Source organism: Tursiops truncatus, chromosome 6, assembly GCF_011762595.2.
Source record: "Tursiops truncatus isolate mTurTru1 chromosome 6, mTurTru1.mat.Y, whole genome shotgun sequence".
Lineage (NCBI taxonomy): Eukaryota > Metazoa > Chordata > Mammalia > Artiodactyla > Delphinidae > Tursiops > Tursiops truncatus.
Genome location: NC_047039.1, coordinates 40723748 through 40745903, shown reverse-complemented (window position 1 = coordinate 40745903; position 22156 = coordinate 40723748). Strand labels below are relative to the sequence as shown.

The following is a 22156-nucleotide window of genomic DNA, read 5'->3' as shown; positions in this document are numbered from 1 at the left end:
AGAACAGTAATCAGCATGGGACAGCAGTAAATGAAAGTTAAAAAAAAAGAAAAAGAAACCGACAACAACAGAAGAATGTACATCTTTTAAAATTTTGCTCTCTCGTCACATTATTGGTTGGCTCTTAAAATTTATAATTCAGTAAAGAAGTGAGAAAGCGCATTCACACCAGAATTGAAGTATATCTTTCCTTATAGTACAACAAGATTCAGTGCTAGATTATTTTGTTGTTGAGAATTTCACTTTCTTAGAATATCTTTGAAGTTTGAATTCATTCAACATTAAAAAAAAAAACCAAATAATTCACCTTTAAAAGACAGTAAAACCACTTTACTTTTCATGGGCTCCAAAGATCAATGTTTTTATCAAAGCAGCTTACATTTTATTAAAAAGGAAAAAGGAGAAAGCAATTTGGAATAAAGATAAGACACCGCACCATAGTTTCCTCTAGGAACTATTTTGTTTTATTTTTTTCCTAAAAGGTTGAGTTTTCTGGTTTCTGTAAGCAAAAATGCAATCCCTGACACTAGACTCTGCTGACTAGTGACCTACTCAGCAATATAGTGACTTATTCCAGATTTTAGGGAGGAGCAGAAGGCAGGAGAGAGAGAAATTACCTGGTGTGGGTCCTTCTGCTATGGATATTGAATCATTGTTTTTTGATTAAAAAAAAAAATAACCTCGGGCTTCCCTGGTGGCGCAGTGGTTGCGAGTCCGCCTGCCTGCCGATGCAGGGGACACGGGTTCGCGCCCCGGTCCGGGAAGATCCCGCGTGCCGCGGAGCGGCTGGGCCCGTGAGCCGTGGCCGCTGAGCCTGCGCGTCTGGAGCCCATGCTCCGCAAAGCGAGAGGCCGCAGCGATGAGAGGCTCGCGTACCGCAAAACAACAACAACAACAACAACAACAAAACGTCAGGAAAAGCTAGATTCATATTGGAATAACATGCCTGGCTCATATTAGGTTATTGATATTCAATATTGATTGAATAAAAAAATGAAAGGTGATGTGGACTAGCTGTCTTCGATCGTCTGGAAGCAAATGCTTTGATTTCATTCTACTAGTGTCACCGAGTAGGTGACAGGAAGCCCTCTATGTTTGGTAGAGGTGGGGAGGGGAACCCCGAGAGCAAGCACTTTAAGTATTGCAGGAATGATGTCACTTGTCTTCCTCCTGGCCCCAGCATTACTGAGGTTGGTACCACTAGATGTGTAACTTTACGATAAAACAGAGGTTTATAAGCGTTTCCCGAGAATCATAGCACATCTTAGAAATATCACAGCAGCTTAGGGTTAACGATAAAGTGGTGCTCTCTCCCTTCCCGCACAGGCTACCTGTACCTGGCCATCGAGTATGCCCCCCACGGCAACCTCCTTGACTTCCTGCGCAAGAGCCGAGTGCTGGAGACGGACCCCGCGTTCGCCATCGCTAACAGCACCGCCTCCACGCTGTCCTCCCAGCAGCTCCTCCACTTTGCAGCAGATGTGGCCCGGGGAATGGACTACTTGAGCCAAAAACAGGTTCGTCCTGAGGACCTTGCTTTGGACATCTTTCCTCTGAAATTCTCTCTGGAATCAGAGTTTAGATAAGTTTGTATATTTGTTTTTGGTCGCTCTCTCTTCCTTAATTCCTTCTTACAATCTTCTAACTTTCATATCTTTGCTAATATTCCATCTGTTTATGTAGAAGTTCATGCCCAACACTGACGGTATGTTTATCTAGTGACTCTCATCATGTATATTTGGTGAGGTGCCTTCACCGATCTTAGCTTGGCATGGCTCTAAATAACGCACAGTAGCAGAGGCCATTCGTGGCAGCTGGAAGATTTCATGACCTGGTTTTTCTCCCAGGTTGCTCCTCCAGAGACGTGTGGATCATTTGGCAGAATCCACTCACTGAGCATTTAGGAGAGGAACTTTAAGGGAACTGGATTCTGGTGACTTTTGAAAACCCCTTTTCACACTGACCTCTCTGTTTCCCAAAGCTCTTGCCCCTAGGCAAGAAACAAAATCGAGTGAAAAAGCAAATGCGATGCTGAAAATACATGATTTTTTTTTTTTTAAATTTCAGTTTATTCACAGGGACCTGGCTGCCAGGAACATTTTAGTTGGTGAAAACTACGTAGCCAAAATAGCCGATTTTGGATTGTCCCGAGGTCAAGAAGTGTATGTGAAAAAGACGATGGTAAGTTCAGAACAGACGCCGATGAGATCCTTTCCGGATCACCCCTCCCTCTCCTGATGTCGTTTCTCTTAGAATACCATCTTTCTGTGACGACTGAGGCCTCTGACCGTTTTCCCCATTGGATAATGCCCTGGCCCAGCAAACATCCTTTCTCATTTTTGATTCCTAAAATATGGAGGGTCCACATTTACCAATGAAGAAGGCCCTGTCACATGTGGCCAAGTAATTGAACGTGCAAGCCTAGTGCTGCAGGGACCCAGGTCTACATCCAGCCCAGACCCTGAGGTCTGGTCTCACTCAGAAACCTCTGGAGAGTTCCCACAGTCCCCTTTTGCACAGCAAACGTAGGAGGGGGAAAAAGACACTTAATATACCTTCTAAAACATCAAGGAAATCAATGAATGAGGTTCCTAAATCCCAAGGATGCTCTAGAGAGAAACTCGTAACTTCTAAAGGCTCATATAAGATTTCCCTCTTTGCCAAAAGTTCTCTGCTCACTTTTCAAGCCCCGATCAGATCCACTTTCACCTAATGATACCTAGCCTCCTAAACATTCATATTTTATCTTCAAATACGAGCTCCCGGGAGAACCTCACCACAGTGTTAGAAAAGAGAAGCTGGACTCATTCTGCTACTTTTGTCCACCCTAGAATCATAAAGCCCTGGACGTGCCACATTCCTGGACATTAGTGCTGTGCCGACAACATGCCACCACCCTCTGCTTGCCCTGAGCGGGTGGGCAATGCAGGGTGTTGGGGGTGGCACACCCTGTAGTCTTTGCACGTGTTGGGTAGGTCCAGTCCACTGGCCTGGCTCTCCCAGCATTACCCGGGCTCAGCTTTCTTGGGATGACTCCAGTTCTTATAATATATAGAGGGTCCTTTTACTTTTGTGGGTACCAAATTGCCTCCTAGCAAGGCTCAGGCTTCTGTGTTTATCCTCAAGCTCAGGTTTCCTTTCTCTTCAATATCCTTATTTTAGTTACTGACAAGATAACACAGAAATAATACTCAAGAATGCTTTCGAGAGGAAATGGTCCACAGTTCACAACCTGGACACGATTAATTTATTTTATTCTTTACCTATTGCCTTCCACAGGCATACATTCTTCTCCATAGTTACAATCACAGTGAACCTAACCACTTTGGAACTTTCCATTCCCTTTTTGGATGAGGTTTCGAAGGTAGTCTTCTTTGGTTCTTAGAGACCACCATGCCCCTGGTCCTGTATACTTATTAACATCAGCACTTTTTGGAAGCCAGAGATGCCTCCCTGAGGGCTGGTTTCCAGGAAATATTTTTTTTTTCCCTAAACTCTTCAGATTTGCCCCACTCAAAGCAGACTTTTCTCTGGGAAGGAGCTGGGCTGGTCTTAAAGAAGCAGGACCTACCACCACTCACCCATCTACTCTGGCTCTCCCCACTCCTCCTTAGAATCCTCTTACCTCCATCACAGAATCCCTCTCCTTCCTTCACTCTGGCGTGGGTGGGGCGGGGGTTTGCCCCAGGTGAGGGGAAAGAGAGGTTAACACAGTTTAGCCCCGTAATCCACGCATCTTATTTGGTTGCTTTCCTTAGGCCCCCAAAGCTAAGGTTGGTTTTCTCGGCATTTCATCAAGGGTAGGGATTTCTGTATCTTGGGGAGCTTAGGAGGAGTGCTTAGAGGGGCAGAGCACTGGTAGGGCTCAAGTCTATCTCCCAGTGGAAGGGCAAAGTGTGCAGTGGCAGCATGGGGTCTGGGGAGGAAAAGGAGAGGGTGAGGGTAGGGGAAGGAAAGAGAAGGGATTGGAGAGGAGCAACCTCCCTGCAAGAAGGGTGCAGTATAGCAAGATACCACCTGAGGGCAGAGGAGCCACTTTCTCGGGCGTTTTTTTTTTTTTTTTTTTTTTCCGGTACGCGGGCCTCTCACTGTTGTGGCCTCTCCCGTTGCGGAGCAGAGGCTCCGGACGCGCAGGCTCAGCGGCCATGGCTCACGGGCCCAGCCGCTCCGCGGCATGTGGTATCTTCCCGGACCGGGGCACGAACCCGTGTCCCCTGCATCGGCAGGCGGACTCTCAACCACTGCGCTACCAGGGAAGCCCTGGCCTATTATTTAAGTCAGAGATTTTCAATTCCTATTGCGCCTAGAGTCGTCTGGGGAAATTAAAAAAAATACAGATGCTGAGTCCTACGGCTTAGGTATGCTGATTCAATTATTCTGGGGAGGGCATCCTGCATCAGTTTTTTTTTTTTTTTTTAATTCCCCCAGGCGATGCTAATACTGGAAGTGTTGCAAACTAATGTACTTAAGTGATTTGGGGTTTTACTATCGTTGATTAATATTATCGATGCCGTCAGCATGGATTTATCTATTACTATAATGTTTCATGCTTGTGCTGGGTTTGGGGATAATATTCAGACACAGTGTTCTCCTTCAAAGAGCTCAGAGACACATAATGAACAATCGTAACAGTGGATGAGGCTGAGGAAAGTGCAGGTGCCATGGGAACTCAGAGGAAGCACACTGAAGCTTTACAGTAAATGTCAAATAGATATCGGAGATGTAAGAATGAGGTGGGTGACCTGGAGGACGTGGTATATACAAAAATCGAGAGGCAAAGGAAAGCATGGAACCTTGGGCCATTAAGTAATTCAATATGGCTGGAGTGTGATGCAGAAAAGAGGAAGAGTTAAAATGCTAGGCTGGAAGTTTCCAAGGGAGTGGAAAGTTCCAAAACGGTTAGGTTCACTGTGATTGTAACTATGGAAAAGAGCGTATGCTTGTGGAAGGCAATAAGTAAAAACTAAAATGCAAGGTTGGAGTTAAAACGCAAGTGGGGATAAGGTCCTGAAGAGCTTTGGATGCCAGCTAAGGACTTGGGGACTCACCTAAGCATCGGGGATCTTGTGACAACAGGGACATTAAAGAACTTTAAGGAAAGGAACCACATGGTTGTACTTACCATTTAGAGTGATTGTGGTGTGGAGAACAGGTCATTAGGGGGTGAAACTAGAGGCTGGGAGGTCTGTGGAGAGGTGGTTTCATCAGGCAGGAGATGATGGTGGCCGGCACCAAGGTGATAGCAGTAGGGACAGACACATGTGGGCAGATCCAAAAGCAGTCAAATAAAAAAAAAAGGAAGAAGTGTGCATGGAAATCAGTCATTAGGAGGTCCGGGGTCTGAGGTCAGCTGGTTGGGAGTAAATGAGAGCAAAGACCAAACAGGAAACGGAGACAACTCTTTCCATTCCATAGCTGTGAAGGGGAAGGGAGAAAACCAGGTGACAGATGGGGTGGGGTGGACATAGAGAGAAGGGAGGCATGGATGTTGAGGAGAACACTGAAGATGTAGATGTGAGAAAGGATCCTTTTTTAAAAAAAGAGCAGTTTTAGGTTCACAACAAAATGGAGAGAAAGAGGTACAGCGATTTCCCATATACTCCCTACCCCACACATGCATACCCTCCCCCATCATCAACATCCTCTGCCACAGCGGTACCTTTGTTACAGCCAGTGGACCTGCACTGCCGCGCCATAATCACCCGAAGTTTATAGTTTACAGCAAAGCTCACTCCCGGTGTTGTACATTCTATGGGTTTGGAGAAATTTATAACGACATATGTCTTTAATGACGGCATCTTACACATTTTCACTGCCCTAAAAATCCTGTTTTCTGCCTATTCACACCCCAAACCCGACCCCACCCCTAGCAACCATGGATCTTTTTTTGAGAAAGGATACTTTTATATGTAAACCTTAAAGTACAGGACAACCATTTGGGATTTATGGTCAGAAAGAGCTTCAAAATAGTGCCAGTAAATAAAGAACTGGGAGAGAATTTCACATTCAGGAGTAATCCTTGGGATCCAGGTCAGGGCTGGTCTCATGGAAGGGGAGTCTGGGAGAATGCCTGCTCTGGTTTTGAGGGGGGCTAAGATCCCCTAAATACTCCTGATTTTGCCCCACCCACTGGCTAATGTAAGCTGAAATGCCACTGTTAGAGCTTGGACAGATCTCTGGGAGGGAGGGATCCATCTCTCAGTAGGGTTCATATATTCCTGGGGTGGGTCGAGAGGAAAGGAACTCAAATTCATAGCAAATTTGAGGAAACTAGGAATAAAACTCAGAAGTCAAACTTCACATTTTCCAGTCCACATCTCATTTTCCCCAGCCTGGACTCAGTAAGCCAAGAAAGGGGGCAAACCTGGAGGGAGTCGGGGCCAGGCACCCAAAGGGTGGGCAAGTGTCTCTCACCCTGTCTCCAAACCCAGTGCACGTGGCACTGGCTAGAAGTCATCACCTCCTCTGTGAGTCACAGGTACACTCTTCCCTTTGGCCTGAAATGCTCTTTCCTCCCCCATCCACCTGATGGTGCCTACACATCTTACAGAACCGAACTCATGTGTCCCCTCCTCGGGAAACTCCTGCACAATCCCCTCCAGGCACACGCGGTCTCCTGGCATCACTTTAGCCTTTCCTGCGTTATAGCTTACTTCTCAGTTCCTAGGCCCGTCTCTCCTTTCAGACCTCTGAGTGCCTCTGACAGCCACAAAGGGAATAACTGAGTGACTAGCAAAAGGACACACACTGGCTTCCCTGGTGGTGCAGTGGTTGAGAGTCTGCTTGCCAATGCAGGGGACATGGGTTCGTGCCCCGGTCCGGGAAGATCCCACATGCCACGGAGCAGCTGGGCCTGTGAGCCATGGCCGCTGAGCCTGTGCGTCCGGAGCCTGTGCTCTGCAATGGGAGAGGCCACAACAGTGAGAGGCCCGCGTACCGCAAAAAAAAAAAAAAAAAAAAAAAGGGTGCACACATCGTTATTTTTCTTTATATGAAACTGTGGTATTGGCCCCTTGAGGTAAGTGGGACACTCACACAATTTGCAGGTCTTTGAATTTAAAAGCACACTTGTGGGTGGGACATGGGCAAAACAGTTCCTGAGTCTGCCACGCCTTCTGTCTGGGGGCCTCCCCGTGGACTTGGGTGAGCCCCAGCTTCAGGCCAGTGGCGAGCCTTGGGAAGGGGCCCTGTCCAGCCTAAGCGGCATCTCACCTCGTTCTCTCCAGGGACGGCTCCCCGTGCGCTGGATGGCGATCGAGTCATTAAATTACAGCGTGTATACAACCAACAGTGACGTGTAAGTAAAGCCTCTCACTGCTGAGGGATTTTTTTTTTTTTTTTTTTGTCCCAGAAAAATACCCATTCGACAGAGGTTTTAAAGAGAAGCAGGAATATCGTATCCGTCTGGGGAATAAAGCTAATCACTAATCCCAGGAAATCCCAGACTAAATGAAGCCACAGAGGGGACAGTTTTCCCTGGTGGCAGGCTTTGGGTTTCTTTCTGCATGTCGAGGAGTGACCTCAAGTGGTGAATTCCTCACCTCCAGAGGAGCAAGGGGCATCCCAGCCTTCCCATGGCTCCACTCCCCAGACTGGCCTCAACACAAGGACCTAGATCAGAGGTGGCGGCCCACAGTAGCTGCTGGGGGTCAGAGGTGGCAGGGATGGAAAGCAGACAGACACAGTGGGCACCATCTCTGCTTGCAGCCTGCGTGACAAGTCTCAGGCTGGCGGGGGACGGAAGGGTTGGGATTGAGGCCTGAGCCCTCTTGCTCAGGCTTCCCCTTTTCAGGAGGAAGAACTGAGGCCCAGAGTGTTACTGTGTCTTCAGTGTGTGCCTTTATCTGTTCTCTCACATCATCTCTGCATAACTTTAAGAAATGGGTGTCCCCACTTTTGGAAGAATACACTAAGAGGCCTCAGGAGTTCTAGTCACTTGTCTCAGGTCACACGAGTATCAGGTGGCAGCGATGGGATCGGACACAGGTCTGTCTGGCTTAGAAGCTCCTGCTTTCCACCTTGCGTTCTCTACCTAAAGCGAGTGGGAGCTCTGGCAGAGTTAACACTGTTTCCCTGTCATAATCCTTCCATTGGCCGAAGAGGAGATAAATGCATGCTGTGTGCAAGGCCCTAGCCTAGGAAACGGACGTGTAACTTTTCCTTTTCTGACCTAGGCTTAGTTGCCCTGGCTTTCTGGGCAGAAAGTTGACTGGGCAACATGCGCGCTGATTATTGGTTTCCCTTTTGTCCCTCTGCAGATGGTCCTATGGCGTGTTACTCTGGGAGATTGTTAGCTTAGGTGAGTATCCACGTCTACCTACCGCGTGAGGCTCTAGGCAAAGGGAGTGGGCCCCTCCCGGACTCCTTTACCATATACTTTCATGGATATCGTGTACGCGGTGCCAACAGACGCCACTTGGGAAAAGAACCTTAAGGGTTTCCATGTTTGAGTGTGTTTATTCCCGTGGTTCTCTTTATGAAAGCCCTGTGTCTAATGTCATATTTAATACTAATAACCTGGTGGTCAAGAACTTCATTCTGAGTTGTCTCTGCTTGTGCACAGATGTCACAGAGCTGTCGTAAGTTTCCTTCTACAACTTGAAGACAGTATATTATGAAAAGACATTTTCTAAGGCCATTTAATACCATGTGAAAGTGCATGCCCAAAACCAGAAAAAATTCCCATAATCCGTTTTATGAATATTACACATGAAAAAAACTGGGAGGACTACACAGGATTTAAAAAATGTAGTTTTCTGCATTATTTTTTGTATTTTCCACAATAAACATGTATTGCTTTTCTAATTAACACTGATAGATAAAATAGGAATTGCATAACATAAATACAGACTTCCAATTAGGAAAAAGATCCATGTCATTGGTACAGTAGATGTGCTATGTGTAGACAGACTTGGGGAAGAGGAATAGCACGGGAAGGAAGGAGACTGTGGTGGATCCTCTGCACGAAGGAGACGCCGCCCGGGAGCACGGTCTGTAGCCGAAGTCCAGCTGTGACGTGCGGTAGGCTTGCCCCGGAGGAAGATCACACCGGGCGCTCCGCATTGCTTGACACACCCCGTCTTTCTCCCAGCCCCTTGGCTGTATAGCCTCAGGGCAGGAGATGCTGCCTTCTGCATCCAAGGGGGCTTAGGGCGCACCGTTTCCTGTCTTCCAGGTGGCACCCCTTACTGTGGGATGACGTGTGCAGAACTCTACGAGAAGCTGCCCCAGGGCTACAGATTGGAGAAGCCCCTAAACTGTGATGATGAGGTGTAAGTCAGGCCTCGCCCGGGGCCATTTTATCCTAACTTTCCCCCTGTACCTTTCTTGGACTAACTCTAATGAAGGAGCTATATCTGATACATGTACATATGTTTACCTATATGTACACACAGGCACGCACACACGCACACCCCAGAGAGTCAGAAACAAGGGGGTTCTTGAAATGAAGACTGTGATGCAATGGGCAGGGAATAACAGCTTTCTAGGCATAGAAGTCCAGGAGGAATTTAAGGTGATGATTCTTGGTTGAATCTTAAGGTTGAAATGAGAAAGGGCAACAAAGACAGAAAAGATCTGAAATAAATTCATAAAATTATCCACGAATAAATGTATGAAACCTTGAGACTAACTTTGGGGACAGAGATTTCAGAGCTGTTATATTAAGGAAGACAGATTTTTCTTCATAAAATCTTACTTCTATGAGGATTATTTTCCAGGAATAAGTATTCTTCTCAGGGGAATAATGATTATCTTTAGTGATGTTGCCATTCCCAGAGCTAACCAATGTAGTTGCTGCCTAACTGGCATGATTTGAAGAGTGCAAGGCTCTAGGCTGAGCAAATCATTTACCATCCAGACCAAGCCTTTTCTAAGAGTGAAATAGGGTGTTATTATTGTTATGGTACAAGAGATATAAAACTAGACCATCCTGGGAAAACCTGCATGTATTTGAACCATCATTGGACAAAGTCCCTAAAATCCCACGTTTTGAGATTCATTCCCTAAGGAGTGATATTTTCAGCCCTTATGAAACTTCTGTTAAAGTACAAACTGTGCTATTGATAGAATCTCTCACACCCCAGGCTGATGGCTGAGAGCGCTCTGGGCACTACAGTTCCCCTCAGTCACTTGGTCAGCATGTGAAATCTTGAGCCCCATTGCCAGACGTGATTCTGTACATCTAGGGTGGGTCCCAGGAATCTGCATTTTAACAGTACAAGTAGTTCTGGCCACATTTGAGAAAGTACTGACTTAGACCAGCACTCCCTAAACTATGTGGAAAGTGTGAGACGTAAATAAATGACACAAGAGTTCTGTGATCAGTTATGTCTGGGAAGCTTCTAGGTTAAACCTGGTTAAAAAGGTTGTTTGTTTTTAATGGATGACTTCTCACGATTTTCCTGGGTCGATCCCTAAGAGGAAGATGCAATGGGTGGCATTTTGCAAATTTACTTGAGCACGGGGCCATTTAAAAAAATAAAACACTGACATTTTGAGAGGTGTGGTATTCCAAGGGACATGCTGCCCTAGACATGTAACTCAGTTCTTTCCAGATAATCAGAATAGCTGAGACCAAGATCCTGTGGGAATGGTACCTAAAGCAGGCACTAGATCTACTGGGAGAAGAAAGGGGACTTGGATGGGGAGATGGGAGGCCTAACAGAACCTTCCTACGTGCCGTACTTTTGTCTTTTACTGGCTAAGCATGATGACCATGCGTTGGGTGGCTACATTCTCTTTTTTGCCATACCCTACACCTGCACCTGGCTGTGCCTAGGCCTGAAGCACAGTTGTAGACTTAACCCTTTCACTGTTTTCAAAGGTATGATCTCATGAGACAATGCTGGCGGGAGAAGCCTTATGAAAGGCCCTCATTTGCCCAGATCCTGGTGTCCTTAAACAGGATGTTAGAAGAACGAAAGGTGAGTATGGAGATCAAATTCTACATAAGTAGAATTCATGTGTCCACTGTGGTTAATAAAAAGTTGATACAAGTCAACAGGTTCCCCTGAGCATGACCCTAGGTGCTATAGGGACATAAAAGATGTGGACCCAACTTTGAGGAAGTTACAGTTTTGGAGGAAATAAGATTCCTATATAAGATACAGTCACACACAGTAGAACAACATATAGAACTGGCTTATTCGAGCTAGAAGGAATCTTAAATCTCATCAGTCATACAGCCTGACCCTTTAATTTTATAGAGGAAGAAACAGACTTAGAAGGGTGAAAAGTGACTTGCCCAAGGACAAACAGCAGGTAGACAACAGAGCGTGGTCTACAGGTTACTACGGGGAGGGTCAGGAATTCTATCAAAATTTCTAGAAAGTAGTTGTCTATACAGATCTGAGGTTCGAAAGACAAATCTAGGTCAGGGAAGTAGATGTTGAACGTCATCAAAACCCAGTTGGTAATTAAACCAAAGATGTGGGTGAGGTCACACAGCAGGAGATGAGAAGCAGACAGAGAAAGGGGCCTTAGAGGATGTGGGGCATGTCAGGAGGGACCAGTGAGAGACCATGAGAAAGAGAAGCCAGAGACTGAAACAAGTGAGAGGAAGCAATCTTACTTGCAGAAGGCAAGGGATGCTTTTCAGGAAGAAAGTTGTTAAACACAACAGAGGGAATGAGGACAGAAAACTACCCCCCCAAGTATCTGCATTTGTGTTGAAACAAGCTAAGGAAACCGGGGTATTACTGTAACTGCCCCTGGCGGAGGCAGGACTGAGCCAGTTTGTGTCTCTGAACCACTCTTGTTCTTCTAGACCTATGTGAATACCACGCTTTATGAGAAGTTTACCTACGCGGGAATCGACTGTTCTGCCGAAGAAGCAGCCTAGGACAGACCATCTTCAGCTGTATATTCTGTTTCCGCTTCACCGGCATGAGAGACCCTTGAGACCTTGATGCCAAGCAGGCAAGCCTCTGTCAAGAGAGGTGACATGGAATATGGACGTGTATATAGATTGCTGTCTGTCTGGGACATTCACCGTAAGACCCCTGTGTGTGAATCTATAGTACCCTCTATTAGGACTGTATATACTGTGTTGAGTAAGAATGTGCTGGAATCAGAATGCCTGTTTGTGGTTTCATATGCAATAATATATTTTTCTAAAAACATGGACTTTACAGGAAGGTGTGAGAGTACAATTACTGTAGTGCATAACTCATTGTCCCAGATATTTTTGATATTTTTGATATTTACCTATATATTGGATGTTATGTTTTGCTGTGTAGAAGAAAATATTGTAAACCTGACCCTGATAGCACAGGTGAGAAAAGTAGGGGAAACGTATGAGTTCTTACAGGACATGGATTTAAGTCTGTACCTAAGCGATATAAAAGAGCTTCTTCTATCTCTAAATTTTCCCCCTCACCTGTAGAAGCCACCCCAATTTCATTCCGTAATTTGACAACTTTGTCAGGTGTTTCCAGAGCCCACAAGTCAGTCCAGAATGCTAACACTGAAAAACAGATTTAAATCTCGTTCCTTAGAAGCCTAAGAACTTTGAGAGAAGTATAAGTTTGATAAATTAATAGGATTTAGTTTTAGTTTCTTTGATAACATTGATGTGTTTATTAAGAAATTAAAATAGGAAGCTTGGAGTTAGTTATATTTGGGAGACATGTGACATCATATCAGATTAACATCCCTACCTGTATTGCACATTGTAAAAAGTTTTAGTTTTGATCATTTGTGAGTTTACCGTTTATACTGTAGGCACATGCTACACTGAGATCATATAGTAAGTGAATAAATGTCTTGCCTACCCATTTTGTCCAGGAATGTGTCTCATAGGTATTGCCAAACGTCTGTATTATACTTTTGAGAAAAACACCTTAAACACCTTAAATTATCATCCTCTACCTTGTTGGTAATATGCAGAGAGCAGTTGGTGGGTATATGCCACCAGACATATCTCAAGCTCACAAGATTAGAAACGTCTTCCAGAAGTATCCTACTGTCTAATCTGTTTTCTTGCACCTCTGGTAGTATTCCAATGTGAACTGAGGGCTTAGAACTAGAATCCCTTTTAATTGTGCTGCAATGTTAATAGTTCACCATACCGCATAATGGTCCATATTCCTGCCATCTGCTCAACTTTATGCATCAGAAACAATGACCAGGAAACTGTATTTGTCCCAAACGCTCTTCATCCACAACAGCATATGCAGTGGAGACACAACAAAAGCAAGACTGCTGTCGCAGCATTTATTTCATCAACTAAGTAGGGGCTCAAATGAAGAGCCATTGAAAGTAGGTCCAAATATATACATATATATACTATTTATATATATATGTATATATATATACGTATATATGTGTATATATATATGTATATATACATAAATAGTTCCTTTTTGCTTTTTACCCAAATGTTGTGGAGATACTCCTGACAGCTCTTGGTTTGCAGGTACATGGAACTGAACAAGAACAAGGATGATCTGAAAAATGTAGATAATGTCTTCAAATTTTGCATGTGGCTTTGGAATACACAATAACAGCTGCTTTTTCTATAACAGCCTGACCTTCTTGATTACATATATTTAAAATACTTTAAATTTACATCATTACAAATTTACTTCATGTCAGGTGTAAGAGATGACTAAGGAAGTACTTACGGTATCAAGAAAAAGGAACTGGACTTCGCTGGTGGCACAGTGGATAAGAACATGCCTGCCAATGCAGGGGACACGGGTTCGAGCCCTGGTCTGGGAAGATCCCACATGCTGTGGAGCAACTAAGCCCATGCGCGACAACTACTGAAGCCCGCGTGCCTAGAGCCCATGCTCTGCAACAAGAGAAGCCGCAATGAGAAGCCCGCACACCGCAAACAACGAAGAGTAGCCCCCGCTCGCTGCAACTAAAGAAAACCCGCGCACAGCAACAAAGACCCAATGCAGCCAGAAGTAGATAATTAAAAAGAAAAAAGAGAAAGGAATTCAGTGATACTTAAGATTTACTTGTAAATTCAAAGTACCAGAGCAGCAAACCTGAGGTGTTTACTGAGGGCACGTCATCACCATCAACTTGAATTTACTCCTGGCCCAGAGACCATACGATTGACAGCTCTGGGTCTCACCCCTACCCTTGGCAGAGAAACCTTTGTAGCTTTGTAGCATGTTAACGGCATTGATATTAAAGATTCATACTTACTCAAAGGTCAGTAGTCAAATTGAATAAAGTCATGTCATTTCCATGGGCCAGTTTCCACATTATCAAAAAGCAATTAAGAAGGAAAGAACCAACGCTTAAAGGAAATTAGACAATTCCAGTACTGGGTATATCGATTAGATTTCAGTGTGTTTAGAAGAGCCGTAGGACACTGCCTTAAAAAAAAAAAAAAACTCAGTGAGTTGTTGATATCAAAATCAAGTAAGAATACAACAGTTAGATTAAAAACACATTACACAATAGCCAAATGACCAGAGCTTTTATGTTAATAGTACACTGAAAAGCTTACATTTACTTCCATAGCTTTTGTGAGGAAAATTTCCACTTCTATTTCTATATAGATGATCTAAAGAAAACTTACAATTTTGTTAGGTAAAGATGTTTCTATCTCCAAGCAGTATAATGGTTCTAAGTATTTAGAGAGAAAAAGGAATTTAAGTAACCTGAGAAATGACCTTTGTGAAAGTCCTGGACCCATTACTTCAACTTCAAACCATCTTCCACTGTTATTTGTACACTGCCTACGAAGATGAGTCAAATTCCAAAAAAACCTAATTCCTTCCCCCGCTCTTCCCCAGTCACAACTTTAGAAATCACTGTGGAAATTTAACCTTTAAAATGTAATAAATAGACCTCAACAGTGCTTTTCCTTCTCCTCTTCTCTTTGAAAGTGTGGAGAAACCTCATGTTATTGTAGACCAAACTCTACTGCCAGCAGTGAAGGCCAAGTAGTCACGGACGCAATGCAGAGGTTTAAGATATTCTTGGGCAAAGTGGTTACTTCTTTCCTTTCAGGTCGTCTTTTACCTTCCAGAGTTCCATGCAGGCGGTTGCATTTTCACTTGAATTGTGACCTCCAAATAGTATAGAATATAAAATAGCACATTAGACATAGACAACTCTGTGATGTTACCCACGGATAGTCTCAAAACGAAGTCTTGCGTTTGAAACAAAATTACCACTGGCCACTTATCAATATTTCATTATTTCGTACCTAGAACAACCCCTACTGGTTGCTTTAGAAATGTTTTACATAAATCCAGATGAACAAGCATCTCCCTTTTTCTATGTGACCTGTCCTCAGTCATGTGGTCACTACATTGCTATGACTGGATAGCACATCAGTACCTTCTCCATGAACCTCGTTTCCAGGGAGATACACCAACAAAGTGACAGGTACCACTGAACGACAGCGATCTGACAAGAAGCCAGAAATAAGAGATGCTAGAAAAAGTACACCTCTCTAGACAAGGAGTGACCTTAGATACAAAATGACATGGTTTTAAAAAGTAGGTGGGACTTCCCTGGTGGCACAGTGGTTGAGAGTCCGCCTGCCGATGCAGGGGTCACGGGTTCATGCCCCGGTCTGGGAAGATCCCACATGCCGCGCAACGGCTGGGCCCGTGAGCCATGGCCGCTGAGCCTGCGCGTCCGGAGCCTGTGCTCCGCAACAGGAGAGGTCACAACAGCGAGAGGCCCGCGTACTGCAATAAAAAAAAAAAAAGTAGATGAAATCTAGCCAAAATATCAAGCCTACAGTTCTGGTGAAAATAATAAATGACGTCTGAGATTAAATGAGAAAAATCATATGGACCACACTTCTAAAATGGTATATTATTGTTTATTTGTGTTATTCTGAGAGAACTGTGGTATTATATAACTTTTCGAAGATTTTGTTTTACATAGGGTATTTTTTGTTGTTAGGTGAAATATTTTTGTGTCCATGGTTCCAGACTGTTTTCAGTAGAACACACTACAAATTTTATAAGAGCATTTTCTGGGAATTTGAGATACGAATATTTTTAACAAAGCAGATAATGTAAATTAAAGATTCTCTGCAAGATGGTTTTGGTTAGTGTCTAATAGACAAAGAATGAAAGAGTAAAGACCATAAAGTAAAATCTGTATTTTGTACAATAAATGACATGATCAGCGGAGCATCTGTAGAAACATACAGCATTATAACATAATTTTAACATACTCAAAATTAACTTCCTTCTCCCTCTTGTGCAAAAGTGGGGCCTATGTGGGTATACATGAAATGTACAGAGTAACTAACCTCCATTCCAAGCCAGACATGTATCTCGTGCATATCACAATGCCACTAACAGGATAGTTGGTGGCTGTACTTGTTGTATTTGATTAACTTGTTTAATGTTGGGTATTTTTCATCAGAAAAACCAAAAAGGAAAAAAGTTCTGAGAGCAAAACCTCTGTACCAATCCACTACAGAGCAAGTGCACGCATGAATCTATTGAATTTGAGCTGTACTTCTTACGCAACGCACGCTATTTACCCTGGGTGAGATAACTTGGACCCAATCAATTTTCGAATCTCTTTAGGCTTAACGAAAATCACATATGAAAGGAGGTACAGAGCAAAATTTAGAATGGAATTAGATCTCTACACCAACAAAAGTGTTTTTTTTTGTGGTACGCAGGCCTCTCACTGTTGTGGCCTCTCCCGTTGCGGAGCACAGGCTCTGGACGCGCAGGCTCAGCGGCCATGGCTCACGGGCCCAGCCATTCCACGGCAATGTGGGACCTTCCCGGACCGGGGCACGAACCCGTGTCCCCTGCATCGGCAGGCAGACTCTCAACCACTGCGCCACCAGGGAAGCCCCAACAAAAGTTTTATGCATGAATTCCAAGGTCAGGCAACTTGGTGAACCATGATGCAGTCACCAGTCTCAGTTTAATTGCTGTTTTGATGCCTGTGGAACATCTAGGACCATACCAGGCAGTGAGCATGGAACACTTTTTACTTAAGCAGAAGCTTTAGGATTCTCTACCCAAGAAGAGAACCCACAGGGCAGCATTTCAAACAGCAGACCTTTACCATGAACCTCCTGATTTACTCTAGTCAGACTTAGGATCCCGATTTTTATCACGAACAAGCAGGCTCTTACCATCATCCTGAATGATTCTCCACAGGTAGTCGGCCACTAGACTTTTAAGGGATCTTTTGTGAGGCGAGCCTAGCCGATGAGGAAACATAACTGTCGTGTCCACAGCTGAAGTATGAATTAACTGTCAAATGAAAGAGGAAAACTCTTTAGACGTTCTTCCCAAGGAATAAGGAAACTGATGGCAGTAACTGTAGCAGCAGTAACTATGCTACAAAACCAAGTGACATGAGCAGTTACAACAGGCCAGTCACTAGGCACTTAACTTGGATTATTTCACTACAACCTGCAGAGTAACCTAGCAAGGTAGGTATGTTATTGTCCCTTTTTACAGCCAAGGAAACTGAGGCTTCGAGAGGTTAAGAAAGTTGCCTAAGCTGAGTCAGCAGGGTAGAAGGAAATCCAGTCTCAGCAGCCTGACTTCCAAGTCCACGTTCCTACCAAGAGAGCACCACCAGGGGGAAGCATGAGCTCAGAGGTGTTCCAATAATTACTGGCAGGGTGAGGGGCGGTAAAGGGTGAGCCAGGCCCCTCCCACCTTGTGACTCAGCGGAGGCACGGGGACACCTCACTCTAGTGCAAGTCCCATTTCAGTGGTTTCTCTGTCCCTGGGGAGGGAGCATGGACAAGGATTAGTCCCATCTAGGTCCAAATCCCCTCTGCTTACACATGGAAAAAGGTGAATAAATTTTTCCTGATATTTAATAAAGTAGGAAGTAGTGATACAATAAGAGAAGGGTCAGATAACTGAGAGCCTAGACTGTCAGGTACCAGTTTGGATTCCTTGTTAGAAGAGCTGTACTTTGAAAAAGGGTTGAAGAAGATTAGCCTCAGGACAAGAGTAATTTAAAGACTGATCAAGAAGAGAGGGGTTGGGGCTTCCCTGGGGGCACACTGGTTGGGAGTCTGCCTGCCAATGTAGGGGACACGGGTTCAAGCCCTGGTCCGGGAAGATCCCACACGCCACCGAGCAAATGGGCCTGTGCGCCACAACTACTGAGCCTGCAAGCCACAACTACTGAAGCCCGCGCACCTAGAGCCCATGCTCCGCAACAAGAGAAGCCACCGCAACAAGAAGGCCACGCATCGCAATGAAGAGTAGCCCCCATCTCAGCAACTAGAGAAAGCCCGTGCGCAGCAACAAAGGCCCAATGCAGCCAAAAATTAAATAAATGAATAAAAAATAAATTTATTAAAAAAAAAGAAGAAGAATGGAAGTTTAATGTTTAGCACCTACTACCCCCCATCCATAAACGCTTTAAATTCTCACTTTTAATGTGTCAGCCACCTCCTGGACACTGGTTCCTGGCTGCAGAATACTGAGCACATGAAAGAAGGTGGTGGGGGAAATAGAGAAAAATAGAGAAATCTACGAGTAATCTGGGTGAAAGAAACAGACTGATTACAAGGAATAAAAAAACACAGTGGTTTCAAATTTTCTGGTCTGGGAGATAAGTGAAATAGAACGGTTCCTGGAAAATGGGAGAAGGAAAGTCATGGTGAGAAACTGAGTCTGAGACAAGCTGTCGCTGAGGTGACAGAAGGCCATCCCTGTGAAGAGCTTTCTTACAAAAAGCTTACGTCCCCAACTCTCTTTGCTCACACTTGGGTGGGGTCTGGTGGAAGCACATTCCAGTCTCATCTGTCACATGCAGAGACAACAGTGCTGTGTGAAACAACTATCTATACTAGGGTACCAGCTTTGCAGGGAAAGAGGTGGATACTCAGGAAAATTAAATGGCCTTACTGACATTCTTACACTAAAGAAGAACTAGCCCTTCTCGGCATGAAGGTAAGTCCTAGGGGTGGCTGAAACAAATAGTCAAGGTCCCCAAAGTTCTAGAGTTGCGCTGTGCAATGTGGTAGCCACCGGCCACACGTAACTATTAAAATTAAGTAAACAAAATGAAAAAATCGTTTTCTCGGTCATATTAGACACATTTTAAGTGCTCACTGGCCACATGTGACTAGTGTCTACCATATCGGTGAGTGAACACGTAGAACGGAGAGTTCTGTTGCAGAGCACTGTTCTAGATCGGGGGTGGCCACCAAACTCTCTCTTCCGAGTTCTAAATAGTTTAGGCTTGCAGGCCATACCACTTCTGTTATAACTACTCAACAATGCCACTGTAGTATGAAAGCAGCGACAGAAAATACATCCATGAGTGGGTGTGGCGGCTCTGTTCCAATAAAAGTATTTGCAAGAACAGGTGGCTAACATGGACCATAGTGTGCTGACACCTGTTCTAGAACATGGAGCAAAGAACAGACCATTTTAACCTGGAGTATTAAGGGGGAGATTTTCAAGTCTATCATGCCAAGAAAAATGAACATGCCATTTGATTTTGAGCCTACCTTACAGGTAGGCTTTATAAATCTACCTGACCTAATATGAAAAAGTATCTTCCAGGACGTGACTATAACCTATGAGATAAACGTAGTTTTACCCACTTGAATATTAAAGACAATGATCTGAGACCACGTCAAAAGAACGATTTTGGTTTCATCACAATTGATAATGGACTTTCGTTCTGATCTTGTTTAGCCAGATGACTCGGGCATCTTATACTTCTTCTGGTTTGTAAGAGTTGGACAAAGTCATCAGCATAGTGATTCTTATCTTGTTTTGTCTAAAAGGGCAAATCAAGCATCAGTGATAACACAATGATAATGACTACCACATTAACGCATACAGTTTTATAAGAACATGAGCCTTTAACTCTTTACCTTAAGTGCATAGAGACTACCTTCAAAGCTATGTCCAATTAGTACAGTGTCAGTGCTGAACAGGTTCAACAAGGTGGCTTGCACATCACAGATTGAGGTTTTCGTGTCCTTCGAGTCATCTTCAACCACACCAGAAAACCTATCCCAAGAAGACACACAGTGCATGTAAGAGTACAACTAAGTAGATTTCATCCGTTATAGTTAGAACACATTACTGACTCAACGTGACAAACATTTGATGAACAGAACAAAGATCTTATTGTATGTCTGCCAACTATCCCTTTACTAGGTTATATTGATAAAACCTAGTAAAATTTATAATTTGGATCAATCATGTAAGGCAGGGGGAGACATTATTACAAGTTCATAAAGTTCCTTTGTGAACTCTCATCTCTGTATAATCTGAGTTTTGTCAGTTACAGTTAAGTAGTCTATCTCCCATTAAGGCAAAGCTAAAGATGAAATGTGAGAAGCATGGAAAAGCAGAAGGAGCCCTAAGCAGAGTCTAGACAACCTGAGTTTGAGCTATGCTATGACTCTGCCATTTACTTATTATATTTGATTTTCAACAAGTTGCTTAGCCTTCTGGTTTCAGTCTTCTCATCTGTAAAGTAGGGTCAATTACCAATCTTAATGGCTTATAAGGACCCAATGAAAATACATGCAAACAGTGAAAATACATGCAGAAAATGGACTATCCTAGTGGTTTTCATGAAGCACATACTAAAAGTAAGTGTTCAGAAATGTGGCTACTGCTGTGCTTTACTGCAAATTAGGAGAAAAGAGATAAAAATACTGCAAACGTATTTTCAATGTAAGCTGTATGTTCATAGTACTGTCTCCTGAACAAAAGATACCTGGCTCCATCATCTGGCTTAGTTAAGGAATGTGATGCATAATCAAATATTTGAATTAAGAGGACATTATCATGGATGGAGTACTTGGGTTCATTTTAAAAGAATGCAATGCATTGAATCCTTTTGACTTTTTTTTGTGTGTGTGCGGTACGCAGGCCTCTCACTGTCGTAGCCTCTCCCATTGCGGAGCACAGGCTCCAGACGCGCAGGCTCAGCAGCCATGGCTCACGGGCCCAGCCGCTCCGCGGCATGTGGGATCTTCCCGGACCGGGACACAAACCCGTGTCCCCGTGCATTGGCAGGTGGACTCTCAACCACTGCGCCACCAGGGAAGCCCCCTTTTGACTTTTTCTTTTAAGATTCAAGTTTTTAATTTTAAAGCAAGACCTTCAGTTCTCATTTTGCTGCTATGAGTATCAGTAATTAGCAAAGCATTTCCTGACTTGTTCCAAAAAGGAGTTAGAAAAGATTCCGCTAAACCCATGGAAAAACGAGAACCAATAAGAGTACAGTAACTTTAAATATAGTACAATTTTGTTTGTCAGTTATAGCTCAATAAAGTAAAAAAAAAAAAAAGTAAAATATAAAATAGATGGGGCTATTAGGATATGGCCAAAATGAGTACGAAAAGAAATCAAATGAGGTCAGGAGAGAGATTAGTAACAAAATGCATTATCTGATAACAGCAACTTTTACTGAGTTTTTATGTATACAACCATTTTTATGAACCATGAGGAAATTTAGGTTAAAAAATACTTGTTAGCAGAATTCTTTATAATTATTCTCAAAATTTATCACAACAACTTTTAATTCACTTGACCACCTTGCCTTACTGTGCTCCAACATTATGGACGTACACATATATAATATATATTATGTATACTATATATACTATAATACTATAAACTACGTACTATAGTATATAATGCATATAATATACACGTGTATATGTGTATCAAGTCATATTTGTTCATCTATACATATACAAATGTATGTATATATGTGGGCATGTATACACACACACACACACACGTCATATTAAGTACCATTGGAGAATTTGTTAAAGAAAATTGAATAAATACAATCACACCAGTAATTAACACTTCTAAATTTTCATTGTACAATAAGATCAATGTCTTCTATTTTATATTTAAATAGATATATTTAAATAAATATATAAATATGTCACGTCATATGGCTTATGTGCCTTTAGGAAATCCAATTCAATTAATCAATGATATTGTTCGGTATTTTATACGAGGTTTTTAAAAATAAAAGGCACATCTGTATCATACTATCTCAAGTTAGCATTGCATTTGGATCAGAAACATGTCCTACTTGAATAATAATAATAAAATAGAATTTGCACTGAACCAGTGTTCTGTATGCTATATCAAAGCTATGTATACTCAGTGACACGTCTACAGGATTATAGAAATTTTCATCTAATGGGAATAGTATGGTATTTTCAGAAGAAACTGATTAATGA

At 43.3% G+C, this 22156-nt stretch overlaps 2 protein-coding genes across 4 annotated transcripts in view; one reads left to right on the top strand and one right to left on the bottom strand.

Moving 5' to 3' along the window:
• Positions 1-12774, top strand: part of TEK (TEK receptor tyrosine kinase) — a 103605-nt gene extending 90831 nt beyond the window's left edge. For all 3 annotated transcript variants that reach the window (XM_073806057.1, XM_073806056.1, XM_033858007.2), the window contains 7 exons: positions 1327-1517; positions 2068-2181; positions 7227-7297; positions 8259-8299; positions 9176-9272; positions 10826-10925; positions 11768-12774. In XM_073806057.1, coding sequence (XP_073662158.1) covers positions 1327-1517; positions 2068-2181; positions 7227-7297; positions 8259-8299; positions 9176-9272; positions 10826-10925; positions 11768-11842 — 689 coding nt within the window. In that variant the 3' untranslated portion in view covers positions 11843-12774. The remainder of the gene's footprint in view (positions 1-1326; positions 1518-2067; positions 2182-7226; positions 7298-8258; positions 8300-9175; positions 9273-10825; positions 10926-11767) is intronic.
• Positions 8739-22156, bottom strand: part of MOB3B (MOB kinase activator 3B) — a 293520-nt gene continuing 280102 nt past the window's right edge. The window contains exons 14-17 of the mRNA XM_073806058.1: positions 19811-19949; positions 17087-19713; positions 14161-15662; positions 8739-13795 (exon numbers count right to left, since the gene is read on the bottom strand). Of these exons, the coding sequence (XP_073662159.1) occupies positions 19567-19713; positions 19811-19949 (286 nt within the window). The 3' untranslated portion in view covers positions 8739-13795; positions 14161-15662; positions 17087-19566. The remainder of the gene's footprint in view (positions 13796-14160; positions 15663-17086; positions 19714-19810; positions 19950-22156) is intronic.